Genomic DNA, 22569 nt, shown 5'->3' with positions numbered 1-22569 from the left:
GCAGAGGAAGCAGGCTGGAGGCGCGACTGAGCACAGTCCTACAGTCCCACCAAGGTTCCGGAAGGGAGAGAAGCCCTTTCCCCAAGAGGGGTGTGAGAAGGTGGGGGTGGGGGGTGGGCTGCCCATTCAGTCCTCCTCCCGGACAGGGCTGTACCTCACCCCATGTCGTTCCCTCCTGCCCTCCAGTGCTGTTCCCTTTTCCCCTTCGGCCATGCTCACCATGGGGGTCCTGGGCAGCCCCTCCAGTTGTCGGGGTGGGCATAGGAAAGGGTCAGAGGAGCCGTTGGCTGCCCTCGCGTTGGGGAAGGTCCAGTTCTTGGCCAGCTGGACAGGAGCAGGAGGGCCTGGGTCTTCACAAGGATCTATCCGGGGACAAGGGGAAGGTGGGTGGTGGGTGGAGCTCCCAGAGAGGCCCACCCCCCTGCCCAGGCACTCACCGTGGGGACAGGTCTGATGGCCCCGGTGGCCCGGAGCAGCGGTGAGCAGGGCGGGGAAGGCCGGCATGCTGGGGTGCCGCCCGCTCACCAGCAGCTCCTCTATGCCAGGCACCTCACGCTCCAGTGTGTGGGCACGGCGGGGGACTTTGGTAAGGGGTGGGGGCCGAGCTGGGGGCACCCCGGCCGGGGGCTCCAGCCGTGGTGGCTTGGTCTTGGGAAGATTCTTACTGGGGGTCCCACTGCTGGCATGGTCTGGGGGCGGGAAGGTCCCAATGCCACTGTCCAGAGTTCGAGTCAAAGAGCCACAGGCTGGGGAGGGGAGGGGAAGTCAGGGATGTGAAGCTGCAGGCGGCTCAGCCCCTCTGCTTTCTTCTGGCTTTCTGCCCCTGCCCAGGTTCCACCCTTGGTCTGGGCCCCTCCTGGCCCCACCGGCTCAGTCATTCCTGCCTGCCCTGCCCCACCTCCCCTAGTCCTGGGGAAGAGGGCAGGGCAGGTACCCTATTAGGCAGGGAGGGATTTATTCCTGTGCAGCCCCAGTGCCCACTGATGCTTGGCACCAAGATGCTATAGGGCCTGGCACCTGCCGTGGTGACAGGAAGGAGTAAAGCAAGCAGGGGGTAAGGGGCAGGTCCCAGCCTTGGCCCTTGACCCTGCTGACCTGTGAAATGTGAGGTGGGCACTGGCTCAGCCAGACTGTCCTCTGAGGGCATCTCTTCCCGCCTCCCCGGCTCGCTGCTTGGCTGTACAGAGTACAGGAGACCTCAGAGCCCATTCCTCCTCCACCCTAATCCCCTCCATCAGGATCCTTGGAGTATGGGTCTGAGAGTCCTGGCAACCTGCCAGCCCTCAGGAAGCCCTCTCCCCTCCCCATTCTCCTCGGAGACCAGAAAGGCATCCAGCAGCTTCCAGGCCCCAGGGAAGGGGAACCCTCCAGGCGGTAAGAGACCTGGCAGGGCCACAGAGCCAGGCCCTCCACCCAGCCTGCGCCCCAGGAACTTACCTTCCCAGGAGGTTTTCCGCAGCCCTGAAGAGGGCCCACCAGGCCATTTCGGGGCCCACAGGCCGGCCAGGGGTTCTTGGGGTCAGAGGACACTGGCTGGAAATCGCCGTACTCAGGTTTGGGCTCCCGCCAGCTCTTGGGGGGCAGCTCCTTGCCATCCACCCTAGGGGAGGCAGTGCAGATTACTGTGAGGGAGGCCTGAGCCCACTCACACATTCTAGCCTCCCTCCCTCCAATGGTGCTGGGCCTAGTGAGGCACCCACTGCTCCCTGCCCCTGGGGAAGAGGACATATCCCTGGTGGCTTCCCACATCAACCTCTCCTGACACCAGCAACAGGCCAAGACCCCAGGGAAAACTCCAGAGGATCAGCAGGGGCAGGGAATATGGGAGAACTCCCCCAAAGCTACCCAGGGTCAAGCCTAGAGACCTCTCCGACAATGTCTGCCGGTAGAGAGCAGACTCGGTCACATACTGGTCCACATGCGACACACCCTGCCTACCCCAGCTGACTTTGAGCGCACTTGCTGTCCAAACCACACCCTACCTGGAGCCCGATTCCTGAGGACATTCTGCCATACCTGGCCCAGACACAGCAACCCCAAGATGGGGTAGCCCCTTCTCTAAACCACAGCTCCTTTTGCTGAGTCTGTGGCAGGTGCCAAAGGACAAGATGGGAAGGGAGCCCTCCTTTTTCTACAGGATAGAAAACCCCGGAGGGAGAAGACCTGCATCAGCCCAGTTAGGTACTAGCACTCCCTTAACTACTGCAATGCTGCACCTCAGACAGGCTGCCTCACCTGACTCAAGACAGCCCAAGAAAATGTGGACTGTTAACTCTTCTCAAATGAGAAACTGGGTCTCAGCAAGTTGAATATCAGCCAGCCATAGAGGAGGGGAGCTGGGACACAAACCCCTGGCCCCTTGTTCGAGGCCCCAGTCTCTCCTCTGGGCCAGGCCGTTAACCCTCAAGATGCTCTGGTGCCATTTCATTTGACCTCCTACACCCTTTGACCTCTGGGAAGCCCTAGTCCCTGGGAAAGGCAGTCCCAACCCCAGGGATGCCCGTGTAGGGAAAAGGGCCCCCAGCCACCAAGCCCCTGCCAGCTGGTCCCAGGCTCTCACCTGTTGAGCAGCTGCTGCATGAAGGTGTCCGCACCCTGGTACATGCCGGCCAGCTGGCCCTGCACCTGCCCCAGGCCTGCACCGGGCCCTGGCGCTGGTCCCCCGGGCCGTGGCCGGGCCCTGCTGCTCAGGTAGGCCTTCTCCTCCTCCAGTGCCCGGCGCAGGTCTTCCGCCTTGGCCATCAGCTTGGAGATGTTGAGGCTCTCGGCCTCCAGCTTCCGGGCTTCCATCTTGACCTCCTTCCGGAGCGGGGAGCCCCCGCCAGCCCCTTCCTTGCCCTTGGCGGCCTCTGTGCGGCGGTTCAGCGCTGGCAGCTTGCTCTTCTTAAGGCCGAACCAGCTGGCGATGCTGCTAGCGTTGCGGTGCTTGGCCTCGGTACCGGGGGCCCGCTCCTGGCCCTGGAGCCGCAGCATGTTCTCCTCGATGCCCTTCATCACCTTCTCCTCAATGGCCGAGTGTGGGGCCCGCCCCTCAGGGCCTGGGCCTGGGTCGGCAGGGCCAGGTGCTGGGGGTGTGGGCTGGGCCGTAGTGCCGCTGCAGTCTGCCCAGGGTGGGCCCTTCCCCTTGTCAGGTTTGGGGGGCTCCTTGGTGGCTGGTGGGGCCACAGGTCGGGGTACCACCTTGGTGGGCGACTTAGAAGGCAGCTTTGTCGGGCTGCCATGGGGACTCTTATTGGGCTTGCCGAGGCTGGGGGCTGAGGTTGGCACTTTGGCAGGGGTGCGGGGTACCTGGGGGCACAGGGCCCCTGCCAGCCGGCTCTTGGCCAGCTCCACTTTGGTGAGGCAGCTCCTTGGTGAGACAGGCTCCAGGTCCACCCGGGCCCCCATGGAGTGGGAAGAGTAGACTCGGGACCCAGGGTCCCCCAGGAGCCCAGATTCCTGTTGCTTCAGGCTGCTTGTGCCTAAGGCCACGGCCCCCCGCAGGGCCCCCTTGGCTTCTGGCTGCTCAGGGGGCCTGGAGGCAGAGGGCGCTGTGTCTCCAATGCTCTCCCCTGACTTCCCTCCTCCCCGGGCCTTCTCGGTGCCAGGCCTAGCTGGCACCCCATTCTTTTCTGGGCCCTGGGGCCCCTCGGGGCCAGTCTTCAGTTTCCCCAGGGCTGCTAGTCTGTCCCGCAGAGGTGTGTAGCCAGGATCCCCGGGTCGCCGGCCTGGCCCCTGACCAGGTTTCTTGGACGAGCTGCCGGGGGTCCTGCGGCCAGGGTGGGGAGACTCCGAGCCTGCCTTGTCCAAACTTTTCTCCTGGGCACTCTCATAGGGGCAGGATTCTGGGTGGCAAGGGCTGGAGGGGACTCCAGGGCTTCTGAGGACCTCAGGGGCCCGTGGCACCTCCAGAGTTAGTTGTGGGTAGGTGGGCACCTGCAGCGGGGATGGAGGTGGCTCTGGGGAAGGCCCCCTAAAGGTGCTCCGGGAAAGGTCCAGAATGTTCTCGTAGCAAGGAGACACCACTGGTCCCGGGGAAAGCGTAGTGGACAAGGCTGGCTGGGGAGGTCTGAGCTGTGCAGAATCTGGAGTTGTGGGGCAGGGTGACGGGCTGGTGGGAAGACCCTGCACCCCCTCTGGGGACAGCTCTCCTCCGCCCAGACCCCTGCGGGCCGGCAGCGGGGAGGGGCTGCCGTCTGAGCCACTGTTCCGACAGGGGATTCGGGAGTTCCGGGGGAGCTGGGGGCTGAGCTGGGGGCCCCCTGGGCTGGGTATCTTCTCTGAGGCTGGAGGCAGCTTTAGAAACTTGAGACCTCTGGCTGGAGAGGGCAGAAGGGGTCCTTGGGCTTCCCCGGGAGAAGGGGAGCCAATTTGGAGCTTGCTTTTCACCTGAGATGAGGAGTGGGGGTGGCCAGACCGTGAGCCCAGGGGGGCGTCCCCTGCACCCATGAACACGCTGAGGAAGGGGAGGGGCCCCTGGCCCTCTGAGGTAGCACCAAAGCCCGGCCTGTGGGCCTCCGGGGTACCCCCTCCCCAAGCTGACTTGGGGAGGCCTTTGGACTTGGACAGCTGTGGGGGCCCCTGGTCTGGGGAGGATGGCTGCCTGGGACCCGGCTGTTCCCCGCCGAGTGGGCAAGCAGCCCCGGCCAAGAAGGCCTGTAGGTAAGACTCCGTGTCCTCAAGGAGCTGGCCCAGGTTCAACTGTTTGCGGGCCAGGGCCCCGAGCAGGGTGTCAGGGCTGGGTGCCTCGTTGGGGTCACCTGCCTCATCAGAAGAGGAGGAGGAGCTGCTGCCTGGGGCGCAGGGTGGCCCGGAACCGGTGCCCTGGGCCTGTGGGGAGCCCCTACTAGGGCCCCAGGGCCGCCCAGCACTCTCATCCTCCCCTGGGGCCCCTAAGAGGCGCTCCCAGTGCAGCAGGCCTCCCAGGCTACCAGGACCTAGTAGCAGGTAGGGGGCCCAGGGAGAAGGTTCAGGCTGAGGTGGGCCACATAGCTCGCCATTGATGGGCTCTGGGGAGCCGGAACCCTCGCCTGGAGGCGGCCAGGGGGTGGCAGGTGAGCACAGAAGCAAGGGGTCAGTCTCTTCCAGGGCTCTCAGCACCTCCAGGATCTGGGCTTTCTTTCGAAGGAACGGGGATAGGGCCTCCAGCGCTGGGGGTGGGGCGGCCGGGGGTCCTGGGCCTCCTGGCCGCAGCTGCTGCTCCCAACACACCTTGGGGGAGAAATGGCATGAGGAGGAGACTGTGTGCAGGCCGGGGACCCGAGCTGGCATAACTGAGTATGCCAGGAACAGAGCTGGCCTGGTCTGTCTATGTCCCCAAAAAGGAACTGATAGCTTCTGGGATATGCTGGAAAGCTTCCTCAGGAGTCTCTGAGTCCGGGTTACCCCAACTGTCCTTCCTGGCACACATGGGGTTGGGTGGGCACCCATCTCCCTTTCTGGTTATCTCAGCACCACTTGCTACCAGTATTTGTGGGTCAACAGGGCTGACCACCTACAACCCTGGTATCTATGTTTGCCCCAGGGGAGGGAGGCCTGTCCATTTCTCAGGCTCCAGAAAGAACACAGACTCAAGAAAGGGATGTGATGTGGCCAAGTCCTAAGTCAGTTGCTGCAGGCAAGCCCGGGCCTCCTCAGGTCAGGCAGCTGTCCTGCTGAGCTGATCCCCGTGGAGAAGCAGACTGGGAATGACTCCATTGCAAACCCTTTCCTGCTTCTCCCAGGCCCCTTCTTAGGCCCCGTCTAATCTGGTACAGTGGTTAACTACATGGGCTCTAGAGCCAGGTTGTAGGGGTTCAAGACCCAGGTCTACTGCTTAACCAGTTATATGACTTTCAACAAGTTATTTAATCTCTAAGCTTCATTGTATCACCTGTAAAATAAGATGGTGATTATGTTTAATCTCACAAAATAAGATGAATGAAACCAGATATGCAAAAGAATGAATGAGTAATAGTTCTGGACTGGGATAAGTAAATATGTATATGATTATAAATTTATGCCAAAAATTACCAAAAAAAATTATAAATGAGATCCAGGTGTCCAGCACAGTGCCTGGCACAGACTAAGAGCTCAGGAAGTATTAACTGTGAGTCTGACTGCTGTACTATAACGCCTTTGCTCACGAGACCAGTGGCTGGGGGTGGGGATCTGTTTTTCTTGGTACGAGGCTGACAGCTGAGGGCTCACACCCAGCCTGGACAAGAATCTGTGTGCCCGGAAGCAGCCCTTCCCCTGGGACTCATTAGGAAACAGCCGTGGAGCACCGGCTGACGAGCCCGGAGCCAGCGGAGCCACAGACCACAGCGCCCAGCGCTCCTACCTCTCTCTGCCCAGCACAGCGCCCCAGAGGCAGCGAGGTGGCCGGTCCCTCGGCGGAGCTCAGGGAGGGAGAGGCTGGTGGCTCTGAAGGCAGCTGAAGTGGGGCGAGTGGGATCTGCAGGGGAGAGGCGAGGTTAGCACAGGTGCTGTCCGTCCCAGGTCCCTACTCCCACAGGAAGCTATGGCTTCTCATCCAGGGGCAGGGAAACATTCTTCCAAGTCTGTTCCTTGGGTGACATCTCCCGGCCCAAGGTGTGGCTCTCACCACTTGGTCAGAGGAGCCTCAGGAGACCACAGCACAGGTAGATTGAAGATGTGCAAGCCCAGGTGGCCGGGAGGTGGGACAGGGTAGGGAGATCTGGAGAAAGAGGAGTGCCCCTGGGCCAGCAGGCAGTGGCAGGCCTAACCCAGGTGTCCAGCGAGCCTCCGGGACCCTCTGCTTTTCTGAGGGGCCTCCTCCCTGATTACAGAGAGGGTGAGCCTCGAGGCCCCTTCTTGTTCTGACTACCCGTGACCCAGCATCCACGGGGTTGGCTGAGACTAAGGGAAGAGGCATTTATTTGTTACTGGGTCCTGGAAAAGAGATGGTAGGAGTTATCACTTCTGTCTCCCCTGAATGGCCTCATGTGAAATCCCTGCTCTGAGGATTACAAAAGTAGTATTGTTTTTGGCTGTACCACACGGCATGTGGGATCTTAGTTCCCCAACCAGGGATCAATCCTACGCCCCCTGCAGTGGAAGAGTGGAGTCCTAACCACTGGACCGCCAGGGAATTCCCACAAAAGTAGTACTTAATCATGGATCACTTCTGTCTCATTCCCCTTCTGCTAGGCATGTCGACTAGATACAAGTCAGCTTTAACTCTCCCCGTCTCATTCTCCATGGCTGTTAAATCCTGTCTCTGCGGTGTCTCTGCCTCCCCTCCAGCCTGGCCAGCTGCAGCCTCTCCTGCGGCCCACGATCCTCACACCTCTAGCCTGCTCAGCATTTCAGTCTCTCTGACCTGGCTGGGTGGCTTTTCAATCTCCTGTGTACCAGGCAGCCTAAAGCATCTTTTTCTTCTTTGTCTAAAGCGTCTCTGTACTCATAGCCTCCTCTGCCTGCCCACTGCCTCCAGAGACAAGTCTGAAGCCCTCTGCCGGCATTCCGGCCGGGCCTGCTGGTTCTTCCCTGACACCATCCCCAGCTCTCTCTCACTCACTCTTTACACATCCTTTGCTCAAGTCCAGCTAAACAACTCTTGGCTCCCTAGGATTCCCTGCTCTGTTCCTTCCACAGGGAACCCCTTCTCCCAGACCCCTACTGCAGTCTTTTAAAATCTCCCATCCATCAGGGCCCAGGTCTGACGTCACCTCCTTCAAGGAACCCTCCCCAGCCCATCTCTGATGGCCTCTCTGCCCCTTGGGCTCTTGGTCAGCAGTGTCACACTCTGTAGCCCTGCCTTAGTGTCCAGCAGCCCCAGCTCTCAGCGGTTACGTTCGCTCTGCACAGGCCACAGCTCTGTCCAATTCTGTTGGCAAAGGCACTGCTCACAGTAAGAGCTTAATTAGCATTTGCTCAATGGAGCCTCCATCCTAGCGAAGCACAACTTGGAAATAACATTAATAATGACAACTAGCCACCAGTCATTGACTATCTACTACGGGCCAAGCACTAGGTATTATCTCATTTAATCCTCACAACAACCTGCAATAGAGGTATTTTTATCCCCATTTATAAGGGAAAAAACCTGTGGTTTGTGTGGTTAAATAATTTACCCAAGGTCGCACAGCTAAGAATTAGATAAGTTAGGGACCCAACCCAAGTTTATCTGAGGCCAAGGTTCGTGCTCTTTCCATTATGTCATGTTACTTCTGGGAAAGATCAATCTATGGTCCCAAACCCCAAAATTCATTTTAAAATTCCCAATTCAAATCCCAGAATTCATTTAAGTAAAAAACAAATGATTTCAGGATGATCTACACCTCTGTTATCATCAGTCACTGAGAAGGGTATGGACAACAGGGTAAACTTGGCTGGTGTGGGTCAGGTTTCTGGGGATTCCTGGGTCAACCCTACAGTAGGGACAGACCCAAGGCAGGGGGAGCTGCAGAATCACTGCCGCTGATTCACCCAGGTCTGCACCGGCCTGGTGAGACAGGGGCTGTGGAAAGGCCATGGTGGTGAGACGCTTTCTCTGCCAGGGGTCAGGTTTCCCAGAGAGCTGAGGGCATCCTGCTCAGGATCTGGGGGCCAAGAGCTGCCTGGTTTACATCACAGACACACAAATTCAGACATACACACAAGGCGTTTCTCTTCTTGTCAAGGTCGGGGTGGGTTGGCGGTGTGCTGGTTGACCTCAGAACCCACCGTTCACCTCAGGTACCTGGAGCCGCTCCTGACCCACCCAGGTCTCACCCCATCCTTGGGGCTTCCTGACAGAGTGGACCCCAAGTGACATCTTAACTGAGCCCAGGACTTATTCCCAGTAGCGTCCTGCTTCTCCTGGGTAAGGCAGGTTTCAGGGCTAGAAGCAGGGACAGCGTCTGCAGCCATGCTTGGGTCAGTGGGTGAGCACATGCAGCTAGGCATGCAGAGAGTCATCCAGGTGAAGTGCCTTTCCTGACCTCTCTGTGACACCAAGCATTGAGTGCCTTACACCTGGCCCCACCCCTGCCCCTGGCCAAGAAGAAGGCAACGCAGTGGCCAAAGGGGTCCCTTGGGAGCTCGAAATAATGGCATTTTCAGCCTCCACCCATCTGAAGGAGGAGGAAGCAAGGATCTTTTCTGTCAACAAGAAGGGATACAGTCCAGCTGGGCGGGGAGCACCTGGGAGGTGGGGGAGAGCCAAGCTTAAGGGAACTCAGGAAGTTTCTCCCTCATCTAAGGCTCAGATCTATCAGGCTAGGTCGGCCTGCCCTGGATGGCCACAGCCCCCAGAATGGAGGGCAATGGCTGACGGCCTACTTCTGTAGGTGTCTGGGAGAAGAGCGGGTGATGATATTGACAGGGGTGGGGGGAGGCAGGAAGCCGAGATGTGAGGAAGGAAGGAGAATCTCTTGTGCCCACCTGAGGGAGGGAGCCTGCTGTGAGCTGAAGTTTCTGCTGAAACAGGGCGCTCAGCATCTGGTTCTGCCGTTCCAGGTCAAATACCCTCTTCTTCAGCTTGATGCACTCCTCCCGCAGGTCCTGCCACCCCCGGGACGTGGAGGAAGACAAAGAGAGGATGGTGGGGAGAGGGAGGGTGGTATGAGCACAGTCGCCTTCATCAGAGCAGCGGGCGCTCCTGCTGGGCGTGCGCTTCTCTTGCAACCTCCTTCTTTGAGGGAGCTGACCCTGCCTATGTTTACGGCTATCACATCTTCTGGGGATGGTAAATTTTCTAACGTTTACCACCCCTGGTCAGAGGTAATTCCGTTCCCTTTGGCAACTTTCACAATCCTGGAGCCAATCCCCTGCCTCTTAGAAAGCACACGTCAAAGAAGGGCCCATATAAGGCAGAGGAAGACCTGGGGGTCAGAGTGGCCCACCTGTCAAGAAATTACCCACACTACTTGAGTAAATATTTAGATGTCACCTTATGCTTACAACATCAACATTGCTATCAGGGCCATCGAAACCTGGAGAAACTAGCTGGGGCCAGGATAACAGAAGGATTCAAGCCCAAATCAAAGTTACCATAGCTCAGAGACTTGGCCTTACCTAGCCAAGTATGGACTGTCCAAGACAGAGAAAGGGGACTTCACTGGAGGGCCAAGACACCATTTCCACCCTCCTCTATTCCCTATCTAAACAGGTACAGGGGTCCACAGGAAGGACCTCCCCTGCTGTACCCAGGGCCTCCTCCCAGGGCATCTGGGCTCAGGGCAGAGGGTGAGAAAGTCTCTTGTGGCCTTTTACCTTTTGGTTCAGCAGCGCCTGCACCACATGGTTGGCAACCTGGGGACAGAAAGGCAGAGCTGAGGAAGAGCTGTCAGCCAACCCAGCCTCTGCCTGGAATTGACAAGCTATCCGTCCTGTGGGGAGCATCAGTTCCACAGACCTCGTCCAGACAGCGCTCGTAGGTCTCCCGCTGGTTTTCATTGGCCTGGGCGAGTGCCGAGTTCTCTGCCTGCAGGAAGGAAGAGGAGGGCAAATAGGAAGCTAAGGGATCATTCTTCCCCCGGGCAAGTCCCTCTTGGGGAAGGGGAGGCAAGGAGCCTACTAGCTCTACCCCTGCCCCAGCTCTTGGCTCTGGTCTGATTCTGCCAGGGGGAGGCCTGCAGACCCAGGGCATGAAGAAGGCAGAGCTGAGATGGCTGGTTTTTTGTTACCCCAGCTTCAGTCAGTGGGACCGAAGGTGGGAGGTGCCAAAAGTAACCCTTATTTCCCTGGGGAGAGGGCAGAGGAGCCTGGAGGGAGGAGGGCAGGGTCTTAGGAATGTAGTAAAAGGCCTAGTTTAAGGATCCATGTCTTTGTCCCTCAACTCCTGAGACCTTTCTGTGGCCTCTGCGGCCACCCCTTTCCTAGAGCAGGGGCATGAAAGGGGAGAAGAGGGGTAAAGAAGGGAGACATTCTGGGGGTTAGGATGGCCCCCGCCTTGCGCATGCCTCTTGTCCTGTGCTGGCACGCAGGCTGCAAAGAGCAAGGAAAGGGGTTCTCAGAGGGGCTCTGCTAAAGAAACGTTCAGCTCTGCTCCAGCCTGGCAAAGCAGGCTGAGAGGAAGGCCCCCCGCACCCCAGAACCCACCCAAGCTCCCCAGGGCTCTGGCCAGCACTGCTGCCCCCTGCCGCCCCGTGCCCCACCTCCAGCTCCCGCAGCCGGTGCAGGAGCTCCTGGCAGGTGCCCGGCTCCATGCTGCCCTCACCACCCTCTCCTGGCTTCGGGTTTCCAGGGCTCCCGGCCGGCTGGTCCATGGCCTCCGACATCAGGCCCTGGGGACAAGTGAGAGAAGCCCCGCAGGCTACTCCAGGGCATGGGGAGATGAGCGGAGGCGGAGGAGGACAGAGATGAAAGTTGTCAGTATTCTCGGAGTTTGGATCAGTGTGACCCCCGTGCCACGGACACTGTAACAACTCAGGGCCAGGCTAAGACTCCTGCTCACGGGACAGATACATAGACACACTCTTCCCATCTCAAGAACAGAGACCATTGTTTAATAAAACCCATAATTGCTCTCGCCCTCTCACAGGTCACACAGACACTGGCCAGGAGCCAAGAAACCTGAATTCTCTGCTGACGCTGGCCTCAGACTGGCGCCCGGTATCCTCTCGGGCAGAGTGGGAGGTGGCCTGCAGGTCTCCAAGACTCCTTGCTTGCAGCGAGGCCCCGGGGGACCAGCCTCTGTGCATGCTGGGCCCTCCGCAGGGGTCTCTTGACACCTACCCCCTACTGCTTGGCCAGCTCCTTCCTATTCATTCTCCAGGGCCCCCACTCCAAGGCCGGGTCAGGTACTGCTCCCGCACGGCTCTGTGACTGTCCCCCAAGACTCTGCGAGGGCAGGGTCACTGTCTTCACTTTACTGTCCACACTCACACTTCTTGGTGTGATACGTGGTGTATAAGAGACAGACTGACAGCTGTACAGACTAGTGTGTCATTGCCTGAGCACACAGAGCCAGGGTTCTGACCTGTATCGCATTATGTGATCCCCGCCCCCCGCCCCCAAACTGTTGCCATAGTGACTGGCTTTACCTGATTAGCCCTCACCTTCCATCTGAGTTTCAATTTCTCAGCGAGAGGAAAGTACTCATTTCCTTCCTCTGCACAAATATTGCAGAAATTTCCAGTAGATGGGAAACCGTTCCTAACATAAAAGGTGGGAGGCCCCCAGTCTACCACCAACGACTTGCCTCCCTGACCCACTGCAGCTCCCACAAAAGGGGCTTAGCACTTTTGGACCGAGGAAGAGAGGAGCCCTCGGCAGCTATCAGGCATCTGAATGCTCTTCCCTCCCGTGGGGCACAGGGGCTGCCTCTCCCACCCCAGCCCTCCTCCTCCAGTCCCCACCACCAGCGCGCACAGGCTCCACAGCCTCTCACCTGTCTCTGCCTTCTCACCCAGGCTGGCACACTCATGCAAGCAGCCAGAATGGTCACCTTGCCTGTGGAGACATAGAGGGAGACGATGTCAGCCATGCATTTATTGGGTTCCTGCGGCCTGGCATCCCGGGCCATAGGGATAAACAAGCTAGAGAAAGCCCTGCCTTTATGAAGCTCCCATTCTATTGGGGGAGGCAGGTAATACCAGATAAACCAATGAACAGACATCAGGTTCCAAGAAGGCTCTGGAGGTGACAGCAAGGCAGAGACCTGAATGAAGGCTGGATGAAATCCTGGAATGGGAAAAGCATTCCAGGCAGAGGAAAGAGCCAGTGCAAACATCCCCAGCTCTCAGCCAGAGGGGAATGAACAACCACACAGCCCTTCCAAAATTCTTCTCTAATCCTCATAACCACAAAGGGAATTAAGTGCTATTATCAACACCTATATGTGAGATGAGGAAACTGAGGCACAAGCTATACCACATACCCAGAGTGCACCCTGTGTGCTGGCGCTTTCTCACGCATCATCAATCGCATCCGATTGTCCTACTGACCTCAGAAAAGGAGGGCAAGGCGGGGGTGCCAGCCTGGTCTGCAGCAGGCTCCAGAGGCAAAGGATGCTGCCCACATCATATGGCAGGTTCACAAAGCACAGTGGACGGGCCTGGGTCCCCCCTTCCTATGCAACCTCTCTGTACACACACGCTGTACTGTGTGCTCTGTGTAGTTGGTCCCGGTGCTCTCAGAGCTTTGCAGTTAGAGAGATCTGGGTTAGAATCTGACTCTGCAAAATCTGTTCCTCACCTGTAAAATGGGGATAAGAATACTTAGTCCAAAGGGTTGTTGGAGCGTGAAGTGAGATATGTAGAGTGTCTTGCATGGACTCAACAAATGGAGGCTTTTCACGTTTTGGAGGCCACTGCTACTTCAGCGGTTCACTTGCAAGTGGACTCTGAGTCCCAGGCCCGTCACCCAGGGGGTCTGAGCAGGAGGGTCTCCTGAAGATGTGAGGTGCTGCCCCTCTGCCCTGCCCTCAGGGGCCTCCTCCTCTTCAACCCCGTCCCTGCCAGCCCTCCAGCTGCAGGGCCAGCCCAGTCCTCATTCTTCTCTGCCTGATACCCTAGAAAGAGAAAGGGTAAGCAGAAAGGGAGAATGCTCCTTTCTGGGTGGGGTGGGGGAGGGAGAGAGAAGAAGCATGTGTGCACAATAATGGGAAGGGGGCTTCTGAAAACCAGAATAAAAGGAAAAACTGTGGAATGCTTATTTTTTATCACTCTGCCACAATCTAAAGTCCTCTGTTATTTTAACGTCATAAAAATGTATCAAGTATAACTTCATTTTGCTCGCAACATTCTCATGCTTGATACATTTAGAAATGGACAGGCCTCGAAAGAAACGAAAAAAATTCAGGAAAAATCCTCCTTCCCACATACACAAATAGAGGTTAAAACCAAAAAAGGCCTCGGGTTACCTCCACCATTGGACCAGTTCCAGGCCACCCCACATCACCCATCTCTGGGCCACCATCCTCTTGCCAGGCAGAGGCTCCCACTGCTCTAGGAGAGGCCTGTCCCCACAGATCACCAGTGTCCCCTCAGCCCCCTCTTAGTTCCCCAGTGGACACCTCCAGGAGTAGAGGGGCTGGGGTGGGGAGTGTAAAAAAAAAAAAACAGGGGGATGAAGGAGGGGAGTAGGTGTCTGGAGGCCAGAAAAGATAAAACAGTAGAAACCTCGAGTCTTTGTTTTCTTCACGCAACAAAAACCAAACTAAGGGTGAAGGTGGTTTAGGAGGGTATCTTATCCTAAAAAAAATAAAATAAAATAAAAATAAAAAAGCATCCAGCTTAGGCATGAGGCCCAGACTGCGAGGGCTGGCTGTGCAGTAGGTATATGTGGCTTTGCGTGTTGAGGAGGGCAGGGACCCAACACACCCCACAAAGCCAACTACTGCCACCCTCCTGATCTGAGCCCCTGGGGATCCCAGGGCAGGGAGGCCTGAGTCCCACTGTGACCTAGGGGAGACCCTCCAAGGGACAAGCCCCCTAAGTGCAACAACTTGGTCATGGGGGTCGGTCTCCGTATCCTGAGCAGGGCCTGGGAGAGGCTCCGGAAATGTCGGCTGAAGGCAGGCTGTGACTCAGCCCCACCTTGGGGAGAAGTTTTCTGCCCTCTGCCAAAGTGGTCCAGCCAACTCAGGGCGACGGGTTTTCTCTGTGTCTGCAGGGCCACAAGCAGAGGGCAGGCAGGAAGCTGTCAGCCTGGGTTGCTGAGTCACTCGGAAGAGGCCTGCATTTAAACTTGGCGCTGGGGAGACAACGCACGCACGCTGTGAGCAGGGTGAGTTTGAGCTCAAGATTTCTATGATGAAAAGAAAACTTCCTGCATCTTTACCCTCCTCTAGGGAACATTAAGATCAAGAGAGAGAATACCACCTCTAGCTCCCAATCTGAGCCCAATTAGGAATTTGGCCCTTCAGAGTCTGGGTTTTCGACCCAAATCTCATGAGAAAAAACAAACACAAAAACAAAAAAAACTCAGGTCGGTGCCCCAGTGGCTGTCCCTGCAGGGTCAGTGGGACCCACCTCTCCAGGGCCGAGCACCCTCATCCTCCCTCAGGCCCCACAACTGCTACTCACAGCTTCTGTGCTCAGCCCACCTGGGGCCCAGGAAAAGCCCTGGCCTGGGTTTTTCAGGATGGCCCTGGTTTCAGGCATTCCTCTGGTGGTCCCACACCATACCCCAGATGGTGGATGTGGGTCTGGAACACATGGTGCTGGCCAGGATGGGTAGGGACGGAGCTGCAGTGGGTGGGAGCTCGAGCTTGAATGGGAGGCTTCTCCCGCCAGAACTGCCAGCGGGCAACCCCGCCCCGCAAAAGCCTGATTCAGAGGGAGGTGACCTCAGTGCTGAGGGGAGGGAGGGGGCGGAAGGGAGGAAGAGCAGAGCCTCTCTGGCCCTCCTTCAGAGACAGGGAAGGGGGAACAGCTGCTCAGGGGGTTTCTGGGTAACCCGGGGATGAGGTGGGTGCAGCCCCATCCCTGAGTGAATCTGGGTGACCACTATCTCTTCAGCCTAGTCAGTCATGTAGGGCCCCCCAGCCCCAAAATATGGGACTGTCCTGGCCTTTCAGTCAGCCAGATCAAAGGAGTAGAGTCTGCAGCTCCCACCCTCTCTCCAGCCAGGGCACCAGCAAGACCCCTCCCTAAACTCAGAGTCCAGGCCTGGGAGGAAGGGGCCAGAGAGATGGCAGCAAGCCTGTCCTCCAGGCTCCCTTACCCTGGCCCTTAGCCAAGGCCTTTGGGCCCTGATGAGCCCCTCGCTCACCAGCTGTTCCCCCCCGGAGTCCTCTAGGGAAAAAAGCAAGGGGCCAGGAGGTGGGGGAGGGGTGGGCAGCTGTGGGAAGGCAGAGATGGAGCTCACTTTAATAACAGAATCATCCGTAACACAACCATTTCCCCTCTGCTCCCCCCATCCCCCAGCTGCTTTCTGAAATCCCAGTCACACCCAAAAGTCTACTTGTAAACAGCAACTTCTTCACCCACAGCAAACCCTCCCTTCCAGACAAGATCAGCCCTTGCGCTGCCCTGGGGTGTGGGGAGGAAAATGAGGACTGAGGCCCCAGGGCATTCCTAGCCTGAAAGTGGCCACCTTAATCTGGCCTAAAGCATCTTTTAGCCCTAAGTATTCCAACTGGTCTCCTCCCCACTCAGGGAAAGAGGCAGACAAGAATTTCCTTTCCTCCTCCAGACAACTGGCTCCAAGACACAACAGCCCTTCTGAGAGGCAAGTGTCCATGGGGAAGGGGCCCACTGCACCCCTCCTCCAACTTCCTCTTCACAGGCACTCCAAGAACCTCCAGACCATGGTATAGGTTCTTTCAAACTGACAGTAGGACAGTCCCCTGCCTTTCCAGGCAGGGCAGGAGGAAGGGCAGCAGTGTTACAAGCTCAAAAGGCTTACAGATTTCAATACCCTTTATCTCTCCTCCCCCAGATCCTCAATGTTCCCTGTTCACAGCATAACCCGACAATAAAAGCAACTGCTGAGGGTGGGGAGAGGGAAGGGGCACAGACAGACACAATGGGTTTATTTATAGGGGCACACACCAGGGGTTCTGCGGCCAAGAAGCCCAGGCCCCATTCCCAAAAGCCCAGCAGGCCCATCCCAGCCCGGCCAAGGGTACTGGAAAAAGCCTCAGACCAGAAGGCAGAAGGCTTATAGTCCCAACAATGCAATTTATTTGCTGTGTGACTTTAGGCAAATCACTCAGTTTCTCAAGGATAAGTTCCTTCATGCCAAGTGGAGGTTGTTCTAGAACAGTGGTTCTCAAAGTGTGGTCCAGGGACCCCGAGGCCCTTTCAAGGAATCTACAGGGTCAAAACTATTTTCACAATATCACTAAGACATTATTTACCTTTTTAACTCTCATTCTCTCATGAGTACATAGTGGCATTTTCCAGAGACTATGTGATATGTGATAACACGACAGATTGAATACAGAAGCCGATATGAGAATCCAGCTGCCTTCTATTAAGTCAGACATGACAGATTTGCAAAAATGAAGAACAATGCCATTCTTTTCACTATTTTTTGTTTTGGAAAATATATGATTATTTTTCATAAAATATGTTAACATGGGTTTATTGTTACTTTTGAATGAATTAAATAAATGCTTAAAACTCTCAGTTCCAATTTGTATGACAGTAAATGTCAATAGGTACAATCTATATGAATCAAAGCTCTTTGAGGTCTTCAATTTTTATATTGTAGAGGGGTCCTTAGACTCAGCAGTTTGAAAAGAATCACTTTTCTTAGAACAGTGTGGTGCAGTAGACCTTTCTGTGATGATGAAAATGTTTATTCCATGCTGTTCAATATGGCAGCCACCAGCCACACATGGCTACTGAGCATTTGAAATGTGGCTAGTCCAACTGAGGAACTGAATTTTAAATTTAAATAGCCATATGCAGCTGGTGGCGACTATACTGGACAGTGAAGTTAGAAGATCCCTGGGATTCCTTGACTTGAGCATTCAAGGTCAATGCTTCTTTCCAGTCTAGAGTAGGGAAGGGAAGGACAGGACTTAACACTCCTGTCCCCAGGCTTTTGCTCACGCTATTTCTCACTCTCTCTTCACCAAAGAAAGGCCATCTCAGCCACATGGGCAGTCCTGCTGGCACTCTTACCAAGGCTTAGAGTTGCTCTCTCATTCTCTGCAACGACTCACACCCTCTCCAATCGCCTCAAACTTCTGGTCTACCACGTCCCCTCGCTTCCCCAGTGGACTGAAGCCAGCAGAGGGGAAACCCCTCAAACCTCCCGCCACCACAGTCCCAGCCCCATCGGAGTCTTTTGTACTTCCTTCTCTCCTCCTGTTACAGCAGAGGGGCTGCCCTTTTCCCAGGCAAGGCCAGTTGTTCCTACCCCAGACCCTCCCCATTTATGTCTTCAGGGTCTACTTCCTGAAGGGATCTTTCCCATCTACCTTTACAACTTCTCAGCTACCTTTCATCTTAAAAATGATTTCCCCCTGACATTTCTCCAGATACTGCCCTCTTTTGCCTTTCACAGCCAAACTTCTCAAAAAAAAGCCATCCTCACTTCTCCCTCCTTCCTCAACGTGGTCCAACTTCAGCAGTAGCTACCACAATGCTAAATCTTACAATATTTTTCAGTCCCCATTGCCTTCTCGAGCACAAATGCCTCTGGTGGCACTTCCTGCTGGACTATGTTTTTTAAAGCTTTGAGACATAGTTCAACTCCCACACAACTCACCCATTTAAAGTGTACAATTCAGTGGTTTGTAGTGTATTCACCGATATATACAATCATGGCCATTGTCAATTTTAGGACATTTTCATTACTCCTCAGTTACCAGCCCCTCACACTCAAACCAAGGCAACCACTAATCTATTTTCTGTCTCTATAGATTTCCCCATTCTGGACATTTCATATGAATGGAATCATACAATAGGTGGTCTTCTGTGACTGGCTTCTTTCACTCTGCATAATGTTTCCAAGGTTCATCTCTGTTGAAGCATGCATCAGTCCTACATTCCTTTTTATGGCCACATAATATTCCATTGTATGGCTGTGCCACAATTTGTTTATCCATTCAGCTATTGATGGACATTTGAACTGTTTCCACTTTTTGGCTATTATGCATAACGCTGCTCTAAGCAGTGTACACACCAGTGTACAAATTGTCTGGATGGATGTTTTCATTTCCTCTTGGGTATACACCCAGCAGTGGGATTGCTGGGTTGTATGGTGACTTTAGGTTTAACTTTTTGAGGAACTGCCAAACTGTTTCCCAAAGTGGATGCACCATTTTCCCCGACCAGGGATCGAACCCAAGCCCGAGTTCCATCAACAATATGTGAGGGGTGCAATTTCTCCACATCCTCACCACTTGTTATTGTCTGATTTTCTGATTCTAAGTCACCTTAGTAAATGTGAAGTGATTTTTTTTTTTTTTTTTTTTTGGCTGTGTTGGGTCTTTGTTGTTGTGCACGGGCTTTCTCTAGTTGCGGCGAGTGGGGGCTACTCTTTGTTGCAGCGTGCGGGCTTCTCATTGCGGTGGCTTCTCTTGTTGCGGAGCATGGAAACTAGAGCGCAGGCTCAGCAGTTGTGGCACACGGGTTCAGTTGCTCCGCGGCATGTGGGATCTTCCTGGACCAGAGCTCGAACCCTTGTCCCCTGCATTGGCAGGCAGATTCTTAACCACTGCGCCACCAGGGAAGTCCTGAAGTGATTTTTATGGTTTTGATTTATATTCCTCCGATTGATGATGTTGAACATCTTTTCATTGGCTTATTGGCAATTTGTATATCTTCCCTGGAGACAAGTCTATTCAGATCCCTTTGCCCATTGTTTAGTTGGGTTATGTGTCTTTTTACTGTCAAGTTGTAAGAATTCTTTATATATTCTGAACACCAGATATATGATTTGCAAATGTTTTCTCCTATTCTGTGGTTGTCTTTCCTGTCTTGATAGTGACCACTTCCTCCTGGACAACGTTTCCCTTGTCTACCACTCTCTGCAGCTATCTTCCACCTCTTCTTCTGTGTTAGTTATTTGTGAGTGTATGTGTGTATACCTTAAAAAAAAAAAAAACAGACATAGCAGCATGTTCTCACTGTTCTACATCATTCATTAGCAAAACAATTAAAAAAAAAACCCACATGTGGTCCAGTGGGTAACACTCCACGCTCCCAATGCAGGGGGCCCGGGTTCAATCCCTGGTCAGGGAACTAGATCCCGCATGCATGCTGCAACTAAGAGTTCACATGCCACAACTAAGAAGTCCACATGCCGCAACTAAAAATCCCGCATGCTGCAACTAAGACCTGGTGCAGCCAAAATAAATAAATAAATATTTAAAAAAAAAACAATCCATAGACTTTATTTGGATCTTAACCAGTTTTTCCACTGATGTCGTTTCCACTGGTATTCTATCCCAAGATCCGATCCAGGATCCCACATTGTATTTAGTCACCATGACTCCTTAGTCTCCTGCGATCCATGACAGTTCCTCAGTCTTTGTTTTGGCTGCTCCAAGCGGCTTGCAGGATCTTAGTTCCCCAACCAGGGATTGAACCCAAGCCCTCTGTGGTTAAAGCACGGAGTCCTAACCACTGGACCGCCAGGGGATTCCCAGTCTTTGTCTTTCATAACCTTGACACTTTGGAAGGTAACTGGTCAGTACTTTGGAGAATATTTCCTAATATGAGTTTGTTTGATATTTTCTCCAATGAGATTGAGGTTATGGATTTTGGGAAAGAATATCACAGAGGTGATGTGCCCTTCTCAGTGCATTCTAGCAGGGGGTGTGTATACATGATGCTGAGATATCTTATTACTGGTGATGTTAACCTTGATCACTTGGTTAGGTGGCGTCTACGAGTGGGTTTCTGTACAGTAAAATGAAAACATACTTTTTCTTTTGTTAATAATAAATATTTGGGGGGAGGGCAATACTTTGTGACCATGCAAAATCCTGTTTCTGCTTAAATTTTCACCCACTCATTTTAGGATTCATCAGTGGATCTTGCTTGCAGCAATTACTATGGTGCCCTAACAATAATTTTCAATTTCCCTCATTCCTTGTAATTTATTAATTGGAAGTTTTCTATAAGAAAAAGCTGTCTCTTCACTCCCATTTATTTACTTAATTACATATTTGTATGAGTATGGACTCGTGGGCATTACTTTATTCTTTGGATTTTAATCCAATATTATCATCACCACTTATTTTACTGCTTAAATTCCAGCTTCGGCCATGCTTTCAGGTTGGCTCCTGTGTCCTTTCAACATGCCTCCATTAAAAAAAACGTTTACTTATTTTTTAACATTTGCTTAGTTTCTGGCACGAGAAGATGTTCCAGGCTGATCCTGTATTTTCCCTGCCACAATCTCTTTTCCAAGGGAGCTCTAGCAGAGCAATCTTCTTTCTAAAACTGTGAATCTGATTGCGTCCTTCCTGCTTCAAATCTTCCCATGACCTCCTACTGCTTTGGGGACAGATGAAAGCCCTCAACATGGCCCTGGAAGCCCTGCCCTGGGCTGGCCGCAGAGCAACATTCTTCTGAAAAGCTGTCCTGGACTGACGTGGCCCATGTTGATCTCTCTTCTTCAAGTGCCTCCTGCAGGATCAGTATTTCAAACTGTAATGCGTCCTGTTCTCTAGTACTCCCTGAGAGAAGGGGCAACTTCCATGCTGTTAGAAGGGGAGCTCCCTGAGGAGGGGCCCTGCTCCTGCCAACGAGGTCCTGAACTTGGTGATCCCCTTTCATTACAGACAGAAAAGACCAGAAAGACAGGACAGGTGAGAAGGTACAGTGGACTCATCAGGTTCCCTTAAAGATCCCCAGTGACAGCCTCCAACCCAAGTGGCTCTGAAGGTCCATATGACAAGCCACACTGAGAAGTGAGCAAGGACATTTTCAGATTTGTCCCGAACATTGATATGACCTTTTCCAAGCTCTCAACCTTCTCCCAGGTCTCAGTGATGCCCTCTGGCAAAGGGACTAATCTATTCATTCTGCAAATATTCTGGGCAGATCACTCAGTGGGAGGTACAGTGCTGGGTATTGGGAGGCAATTGAGAGATGGGTCAGTTCTTTTCAGACTTCTTGGAGCTTTCAGACTAGTAGGGGATGTAAGACATGTAGGTAAATAGCTGTACTGTGAAGGAGGTTCCACAAGAGAAGTCTTTGGAGAACTTTAAAAATCAGGAGAGAAATATTAAGCTGGAACAGTTTTTCAGAATTTGAGCATCTAGGGAACTCAGCCTTTATAGACAGATAGGGTTTAGCTACAAGGAAAAGGGAAGGGGGTCATTCTAGGCAGCAGGAGGCAGACGTCTCTGGGTGTGTATGGAACCAGAATGACTCAGTGCAGCTGGACTGAAGGGCATTTGAAGGTGAGTGTTTCTTGGTCCCCTGGCCCATGCCAGTTACCAACTCATCTCCTATCTCCTGACCGAACAGGAGAATCAGCATCTTTTCAACATCCTGGGTGTAACCGGAGACATATGCTGGGTCCCACAGGAGGAACAGAGGCAGAGAGGCTCCTGGAGACAATACCAGAGCTGACAACTGGAACTTCAGCTATCTGCTCTCCGATCCAAGAGAAAAAGGGCCTGGGAGGCTGCACAGCCTATTGGCTCTCAGGCTGCACCTGCAGGCCCCAAAGAGCTGGGCATATACTCAGCCAGCCCCCCATGCTCAGTCCCTAGTACTCACTCCCCCAGGCTTCATATCCTGGCCTCTTTCTTCAAAGGGAATGGGCTCTGGCCAACCAAGTGTCTTCCTGTCCAGGCAGCTTTACTGTTGACTCAGTGGGTGCCATTTGGCCAGAGCCCATAGGTGACCTCTTAAGCTGCCAGCTCTGCTCTGGGAGGAGAAAGTAGCTCTGGTTCACCCACAATTCCGACTAGGCTCTCCTCGTTTGTGCCCATAAATGGGAGTCAGGCTTCCTTGATTCCAGTCTGGCTCAGCCATACTGCGTGCCCCTAGGTGAAGCCTAGAAACCCCCGACTCAGTTTTCTTATCTGTCAAATGGGGTGAGCTCCCTCTCTGACTCCTCTCTTCCCAGAGGGCATAGAAGAGAAGGATGAGATCACGTCTGGAAATGGACTGCATCTGAGAAAAGAGATCCCCTTGTGTGGGGTGGGGGATGTGGGGGTGAGGAGCCCTGCAGGGCCTTTAGGGAGAAGCCCTTGGATTTGATGCTGCCTTCCTCCTATGGGCCCCACAGGCTTCCCAG

At 54.3% G+C, this 22569-nt stretch overlaps 1 protein-coding gene across 14 annotated transcripts in view; it reads right to left on the bottom strand.

The window, feature by feature from the left end:
- Positions 1-22569, bottom strand: part of NCKAP5L (NCK associated protein 5 like) — a 30512-nt gene that overhangs the window by 970 nt on the left and 6973 nt on the right. The window contains exons 1-13 of one of the 14 annotated variants that reach the window (XM_032645184.1): positions 14937-15132; positions 13105-13420; positions 12299-12360; positions 11064-11192; positions 10322-10390; positions 10180-10218; positions 9349-9468; positions 6302-6415; positions 2561-5190; positions 1438-1600; positions 1096-1177; positions 438-746; positions 220-362 (exon numbers count right to left, since the gene is read on the bottom strand). In XM_032645184.1, coding sequence (XP_032501075.1) covers positions 220-362; positions 438-746; positions 1096-1177; positions 1438-1600; positions 2561-5190; positions 6302-6415; positions 9349-9468; positions 10180-10218; positions 10322-10390; positions 11064-11192; positions 12299-12360; positions 13105-13180 — 3936 coding nt within the window. In that variant the 5' untranslated portion in view covers positions 13181-13420; positions 14937-15132. Of the gene's footprint in view, positions 1-219; positions 747-1095; positions 1178-1437; positions 1601-2560; positions 5191-6301; positions 6416-9348; positions 9469-10179; positions 10219-10321; positions 10391-11063; positions 11222-12298; positions 12361-12854; positions 13421-14936; positions 15137-22569 lie in introns of those variants that run through there. The other 13 variants (XM_032645195.1, XM_032645183.1, XM_032645191.1 and 10 more) reach the window with 13 other exon arrangements.

Source organism: Phocoena sinus, chromosome 10 (genome assembly GCF_008692025.1).
Source record: "Phocoena sinus isolate mPhoSin1 chromosome 10, mPhoSin1.pri, whole genome shotgun sequence".
NCBI lineage: Eukaryota > Metazoa > Chordata > Mammalia > Artiodactyla > Phocoenidae > Phocoena > Phocoena sinus.
The sequence above is the reverse complement of the archived record's forward strand: the minus strand, read 5'-3'. Positions and strand labels throughout refer to the sequence as shown.